The 7,343-nt window shown below is 47.6% G+C and overlaps 2 protein-coding genes across 2 annotated transcripts; both read left to right on the forward strand.

Annotated features, from left to right (window-relative positions):
- Window positions 1–2,714: 2,714 nt before the first annotated feature.
- On the forward strand, window positions 2,715–3,941 carry LOC117229777 (putative acyl-CoA-binding protein). The gene is made up of 3 exons (XM_033486571.2): window positions 2,715–2,872; window positions 3,480–3,594; window positions 3,719–3,941. The coding sequence occupies exons 1-3, from the start codon at window positions 2,858–2,860 to the stop codon at window positions 3,850–3,852; spliced, it is 264 nt and encodes an 87-aa protein (XP_033342462.2). The 5' UTR covers window positions 2,715–2,857; the 3' UTR covers window positions 3,853–3,941.
- Window positions 3,942–4,154: 213 nt separating this feature from the next.
- On the forward strand, window positions 4,155–6,015 carry LOC117229769 (uncharacterized). The gene is made up of 7 exons (XM_033486556.2): window positions 4,155–4,314; window positions 4,447–4,739; window positions 4,833–4,955; window positions 5,019–5,074; window positions 5,176–5,254; window positions 5,332–5,460; window positions 5,583–6,015. The coding sequence occupies exons 1-7, from the start codon at window positions 4,230–4,232 to the stop codon at window positions 5,787–5,789; spliced, it is 972 nt and encodes a 323-aa protein (XP_033342447.1). The 5' UTR covers window positions 4,155–4,229; the 3' UTR covers window positions 5,790–6,015.
- Window positions 6,016–7,343: the final 1,328 nt, after the last annotated feature.

Consider the following 7,343-nt stretch of genomic DNA (forward strand, 5'->3'; position numbering starts at 1 on the left):
CGGCCGAATACCGTAAACGAAAGACGCTCGACCGTTCAAATGCTGTAATCGTAGACGATTTATAAGATCCGCGGGTAGCCTTTCGACCGGAAACAATTGCTCTTTATATTATTCTACTGGAATAGAATTTTTCCTTTTTGTAATTACAGATTCAAATGATTCCGTCTTTTCCTTCGTCGAGCTCGTTTATTCCGATCGCAAGATATCTGCTGTATCTCGCATGGAATTATATTATTATTAATGTAATATTAATTAATATATTATATTATATATTATACTATATTTTATTATATTGTATAGTATCATATATTGTATATTACTCTATACGAATTGTTTGAACTGTAACGTGCTTCGCCGAATAGTTGGTAATTTTGTAACATCGCCGTAACGCGCAGGTGATACGGAACATATTAACATGGAACGGCAATTTATGTTAATTTATTAATTCGATTAATTTAACATTTATCAAAATCATATTAATTTACATATTAATATTTAACGGAAAGTGGGGTACACACTTACCTAAAAGACCGCTGCGACGAAACAAGTTGGCGATAAGATCTCTTCGCGACGCATCGTAATCATTGTGACCAAAGTTCCATGTTAAAAACTCGATTGTTCCGACGATCGAACGTTTCAACTGCGCGCACTGTGACGAATATCACCGAAACCGGAAGAACTCGCGGCCGAGATTCGAGATCGAAGGGTACCCGAGCAGATTCGACGGTCGAAATCATTTGATCGTAATCGGTGCACGAGGCGCTGCGGTATGCGCCGCTGCGCGTCGATCGGACCAATTTCTCCGCGCGACTGATCGTCGAAATCGCGCTCGATTCCTTCGCTCGCTAATCTCGCGGACCGTCGCCGATCCGCGTTGCATCATCGCCGGCATTTCAATGAGTCTAATTACCGGCCGTTTACACTGTCGGGCTGCGTCCGTATCGCCGGAACGTGTTCCTCCACGGTGGCGTTCGTCGATCGGCAACGATCTCCCCGCGACGTCGGCACTTTCGTCATCGAAATTCCACGCCGAGTATTTATACACTTGTTATCTCGGCGCATGGTCGGTTACGTCGGCGGACGTGCGCGGGTTTTTCGAATGTACCGTTTTCACTGGCCGATCGCCGTTCGCGGCCATCTCGAAGGAAAAGGATCGGGGAGCCCGGCTCGAGTCGGGGAAAACCTGGCAGAGGGAATGCGCGAGGATCGTAGAAAATTGTCTAGAGACTCGCGGATACTGTGACGTGGTCGTGGACCTCGTTCGAGGTGTCCTATGAGTCAGAAACGAGTCGGGCCCCCCTCTCCTCCCGTCGAAAGCCAAAAAGACCCGTAGGAAACGAGAGAGCGACGCATCTCGCTGGAATACGAAGACACCCGGGAACCGGAGTAATTATCCGGCTCTGACGAGCCGACGGGAAAACGAGAGGCGCGTCGCCGGTTGAAACGCTGCGGTCGGTCGCGAGCTGGCGCGGGTTTCTCGCCTGAAACCGGCAGCCGCCGAGACAGAATACGGGGAATCATCGTCGTAGCAGGCGGCCAGGCGAGCGATGACGGTGTCGATGATGTGGCAGGAGGCGCGATGGCCTCCTTTCCTTTTCATCGTTTCCCCGGTCCTTCGCCGATTGCGCCGAGCCTGCGGCCAAGTTACCCTAACATCCGGCAAAAATGTCCGGGCACTCTGATTCCCCGAACTCTAATCGGCGCGATCTTTCGCGAGTAAACCGTGCACGCGTTCCGCCTGATCGGAACGAGACCGCGCTCCTTCCTGAAACACCGCGATTCAAAGTTAAGGCTTTTTCAATCGGAATGACTCCTTTAAAATTGCTTCGGAGGATTGGAATTTTTTCGAGACGTTCGACCAACTAGTTTTCCATGGAATGAGCATACAAAAAGTTGTTTAGTTTGCAACCGATAGGAATGATAAAAAAGATTAGAAAATGATGTTCTTCCGACTTTTTCATCCGAAGGAAAATTTTAAAAATGCATTTCCTAGATCTCGGTGGCTTATATGCGTGGAAATTCATCGAAATTGGTTGACCTTGACACGAGCTGTTTCTCGCAGTTTTTCACGAATTTCAAGCAAAAAACAAAGGTCATCTTTCAGAGGCTGTAGCTCGACTATGCATGGCGACCGATTTCGATGAAATTTTCAGCACACGTACAAGTTACCGAAGTGTACAAAATGCACTTTATAAATTTTCATTATTGATTCACGATTCGCTAAAAAATAGCATATCGACTAAAAACATATTGAAGGGACAAAAAGACTTTTTGTACATTTCATAGAAAACTGGTCCGTCGAACGTCTAAAAAATATTCAAAGTCCTTCGAACCAATTTTAAAAAATTACCTGAACGCGTGCAAACTCGGCAAGCTTTTCCCGTTCGTTCGATCGAAAACAGTCAAGCAGTGGGGATAATTAACGGTCTCTCCCATTGTGCGGTGATACAAACTGTTTGTCTTCTGCCGGGTTCGCATAAGCGCGGTACCGCCGCGCGCGCCGTGCTCGGTGAAAACCGCCCGACAAATGATCTTGAAAGATCTCGCGGTCCCGGCGAAGTCTCAAGTTCCCGTCGACTTCGCACAAAAAAAGGAAAGAACACAATTGAATCGTTCCCGGTGATCATGAAGTCGCGCGATCGACGACGACGTGAACATTGGCCGCGGCAAATAAATTTTGAGGAGCGCGCACTATATCTGCCGCTCGGTTTTTTGCGGCAGATAAGATTGTACGCGTTGATGGTCGATTCGGTCGGAGGTGGGGGACGAAACCGGAAGGGATATTTAATCGATGCTTAGGTAGATTCGCTGCACAGTGGTCATTAGGTGCACGTAACGGGCGAAACTTCGCGGCAGAATGTCTCTCGATCAGGTAACTAGGAGATATATTATATTATTATATTATATTATTTATATTATATTATTCGAACACTCTTTTCACTCGCTTATCCGCGAACGAGTTTTTCCGTGGAAACAGGCCGGGCTCAGTCGCTGAATACGGGAAAAAAAAGAAAAGATAGTGTCACGTTTCCCGGTCGCTTATCTCCTCACCGCACGCATTTTCACGCATCTCTTTTCGGCTCTTGAATCACGATTTTTCGCGCAATCACGCCCGGACGTGGAAAACACTTACATCGAAAGCGTTACGCACGATCGAATGCGTTCGGTAGATGGTGCGATACGCGCGCGCGCGCGCGCACCGATTGAAGTCCACGTTATCTCGCATTATCGCACGATTTATCGGGTTCGGCCGTGGTCCGACGCGTTCGCGAATCCCCGCCCGAAGAAGGTCGAAGGGAAAATATGGGTCACGCGGCAAATCTGGCCGACGGGTTCGTGATTAAAGAACGGAGCGGAGAAATGCGTGCGAAACGTGCCACAGATTTTCTCGCACAGTCACCGTTAAAGACAGCTTGGGGTCTAAGGTCCGTGGCTCGGACAAGGTCCGCTGCATCATTTTGTTTTGTTAACTCTCGCAGAGATTCGAGCAAGCGTGCGAGGACGTGAAGAACCTCAGCAAGCGACCCACGGACACCGAACTTTTGGAGCTTTATGCCTTCTTTAAGCAGGCAACGGACGGCGACATTAACACCGGTGAGTATATACGTTCGTTTCTTTGGGTCTCGGTATTTTTCCTATTTTTATTTCACCGTTTGTCGGTTTTCGAAACACGACTGTGATGATCTCGTTCAATTGTCGACTCGTTTGCAAATTTCAGCGAGGCCCGGGATGCTGGACCTGAAGGGAAAAGCGAAGTGGGACATGTGGAAGACCAAGGAGGGTATGTCCAAGGACAGCGCGAAAGAAGCGTACATAAAACTGGTTGAGAAAATAGTGCAGTCCAACAAATAATAAGTTCAGCCAATTAATTCACGCTTTATTCACCGGTTCCTTGTACTACTTCGTGATGGAAATGTTGAAATAAAAACACACTGATCGTTTATTATGTCATTGACTTTGCCTCTCCCGTCGCATTCAGACAAGGAACGAACGATAGAATCGAATGAATTCGGAAGAGAACGTTCGAATATTTTCGCATCCGACGCCCTGTGTCTGCTGATCGATAGTCCCGTCTATGTAACTCGTATTTAGCGGCGTCGGTAAGGTAGATCGGTCGACACGAAGCCGCGCGCAGCGACTACTCTGCTCCCGTGTATCGTCTATGGACGGTGACCACTCCTAAACACTTGGCGGCGTCTCGCGTGTGCGTGTCAAAACATCGGCAAAAAATGAAGGCGAAAGTTGTTCCGTTGTTGTTGTTGACTTGGGGGTGTCTCGCGAATGGCCAATTTTTAGACAACGATTACAACCAAGGTACGTGACAAGTTCGGCGTTCGACTATTCGTCGATTTTCACGGTGTGTTTACGAAACGGCTGTCGAACAGCTGCGTTGCCGACGACTCTGCTGATTTCAATGTCAATGTTACGTTTTGTTTTCTAACCTAGAAGCTGAACGCGGGCTGATCGAACGGCTCGGCAAGCTGTACGACCGTCCGCGAAATTCAAACTCGGACTCGGACGATTTCGGGTCGTTCCTGCGGCACGCACTCCGCGACGACAGAGAGAACCGGCGAAATGCGAACGAGGAAATCTGGAAAGGTCGATGGATGCCCGATAGGCCGGACGATCCTGCTCCGCCTCCGAAAGTCTTTCCGAAGACCGAGCAGTCGTCGCTCGGCCTTGAGACTCTTCACGGAGTGCAGATGGGCTGGAAGTCCCCAAATTGCGACGACGCCAAGGTATGTCGTGGCACAGGCGAGACTAGAAGTAGTAGATCAATCGCCATATGGGATCGGCTTTCCTCTCTTCTCACAGCATCTCTTTTTCATTAGACAAACTTGACCGTGGACTGGAACGGTTCGCAGGGCGACTATCTGTGCTACCAGCAAAAACTGATACCGAACAAGGTTGTATACCCCATGGAATACTGCGAGCCTATTCCTAAGAATTACGTGGTAAGCATCTGTTCTTCTAATCGTCACGACCTCCTTGATTTATGTTACACCTCTCGATTCCAGGCCCTGCACAAGTGTATGCAGGAGACGATAGAATACCTCGACGAAATTCCGCTGTAGTAAGTACTCCGTACAGCTAGTTTTGCTAGAAGAGAAACTAACTACCCGTTTCCTTTTTCTAACACCGTTTCTAATACGGTTACGCTATGTATTCCTTCAGTGGATCGCACAGACCTCTCTGGCCCGTCTACGGGGAGTACAATTTCCTGCCGAAGCAAAGATGGTTGCACAGTCTGGAGGTACGTAATTGCATCGCTTAATCTCTTATTTGTGACCGCATCAAACCGAGTTTCCGTTTAATTCTGTCTGTCCGCAGCACGGCGCAATTGCTATGCTCTATCATCCTTGCGCCAATCCGCTGGAGATAAAGCGTCTGAAGGGGTTGGTGACCGGGTGTCTGCGCCGTCACGTGATTACCCCTTACAACATGCTACCGATGGATCGGGTGAGTAGAAACCCCTTGCAGTATGTTACCCAGTGAACACGCAAGTATGAAACCTGCAGCTACGCTATTACCGACATCAGTCGCGACCATACCACTGAATTTCGTTCTCATCGATTTTCCAGCCGTTGGCTCTGGTAGCCTGGGGATGCAGATTGACCATGTCGTACACGAACCCTGCAGTGGTAACTAACTTCATCCAAAAACACGCACTCAAAGGACCGGAAAACATACCGAGAGACGGAGACTTCGACGAAGGACTCGTTCGAAGGGCCGAGGACGTGTCCGACTTCCTAGACTCGAACTTGTGCCCTAGCAGCGCTATTGCTTAAGCCTAATCTTCTTTCGCGTGTTCAGTTATTTATTTATTCGTTCACCGATGCGTTCGCTTCCTGAAAGACTGCTGTTATCCGCGCGAACGTAGGATGATGACCGACTGGACACGTTCTGCGCGGATAATTAAACGCTCCACCTCCGTACGTTTCGTATATTATACTCTTTCTCTTTGTATCGTTTGCATACAGTTTTTCTCGAGAAAAATAAAGAAAGTATGAAAAAGTTGTGGCGTTTCTTTCGCTTCGATCAATCGAATACGGGAATGGTCGCCGAACGATTGGCGAAAAGGAGACGAATGAATGGGAACCGTTGGCATTTTACTCCCATTACATATTCTCGTATATTGTTCCTTTGTCGAGAGAAGATCGTTAAATACATTGAACATCGTGTCGGTTTCCCTTTAAATTCTCTTTGCGGACTTCATTGTCATCTACAGACAAGTATTAAGTAACTTCATTGTAGTGCTGGCTAATATCAGTTATTACTGCGGATACTTCGACGATATATAAAATTAGGGTAAGACGATTAACGCTACCATGTTTCATTAATGTAAAATAGTCTACTCGTCTACTCGATGGTAAGTCGTTAACGTAAAAGAATATATATATGTATATATTATATATATATATATATAATTGTACAGTAAACGCTTGCTCGGCTTCTCCTCTTCTGTTGCGATGGATTCGCGAATCGAACCGATCAGGGTGCGCCGGAAACGAACCCAGCTCCGTTCATCAAGGGATCCCGTTTTTCTTTTTCAATTTTCTAGACACCTGTTCGCCGATTTCTCGCGACCCGATTACGACCTCGATCCCGATCGCGACCCCGCTCGACCCGATCCCCATCGGTTTCCTACGTTTCCCGGCCTTTCTCCTCTTTTCCCTCGTCTCTTTCATCGCCACCCTTCTCCGTCGAGCCGAATCTAGCACGATGTTTCTGCACGCCGACAACCTAATCGCAGCGTGTACCGCGACCATACTCACGGAGAAACGAATGTTTGTTTGTGCATGGTTCGTCGACGACGAGACGAGACGCGACCGATCGATCGATCGATCGCCGCGACGATCGTCGTCGTGTTTTTCTTCGTCTTCTTCCTCTTCGAATGCCTCCACTACCTGTTCGTTCCTTCGTCCTCTCGCCTCTTCTTCCACTATTATTCCTGTTCTCCGCTCGTTTTCAAAGGGAATCGAAATTGCCATGTTGGATTTCTTAAGATTATTGCCAACTTTGTACACGGTATATCGATAATAAGAATGATCACGACGATGGCGATGGTCACTAAGTAGAAGTAAATTTATGTGTCGTAACAAAGAGACAAGAACGGAACAGCCGATCTATCATCGTCTTGTTTCTTACGAGAGGGAGGGAGGGAGAGAGAAAGAGAGAGAGATATTAAGGGAGAGACAGACAGAGAAAAGAACCATGTGTGTGTCTGTATGTATGTGTGTGTGTGAAAATATCCGAGGGCCACGCGACGATCATTACCGACACAACGGATGAGGACCGATAAATCATTTCGATACGATTTCGTGATCTCTAGCAATATCGGT

Source organism: Megalopta genalis, chromosome 2, assembly GCF_051020955.1.
Source record: "Megalopta genalis isolate 19385.01 chromosome 2, iyMegGena1_principal, whole genome shotgun sequence".
NCBI classification, from domain to species: domain Eukaryota; kingdom Metazoa; phylum Arthropoda; class Insecta; order Hymenoptera; family Halictidae; genus Megalopta; species Megalopta genalis.

Coding starts and splice junctions, on each gene's coding strand:
- LOC117229777 (XM_033486571.2), top strand. Junction 3,595..3,718: donor GGACGGCGACATTAACACCG/GTGAGTATATAC, acceptor TGCAAATTTCAG/CGAGGCCCGGGATGCTGGAC.
- LOC117229769 (XM_033486556.2), top strand. CDS start 4,230: ATGAAGGCGAAAGTTGTTCCGTTGTTGTTGTTGACTTGGGGGTGTCTC. Junction 5,075..5,175: donor CTCGACGAAATTCCGCTGTA/GTAAGTACTCCG, acceptor GTATTCCTTCAG/TGGATCGCACAGACCTCTCT. Junction 5,255..5,331: donor GATGGTTGCACAGTCTGGAG/GTACGTAATTGC, acceptor GTCTGTCCGCAG/CACGGCGCAATTGCTATGCT.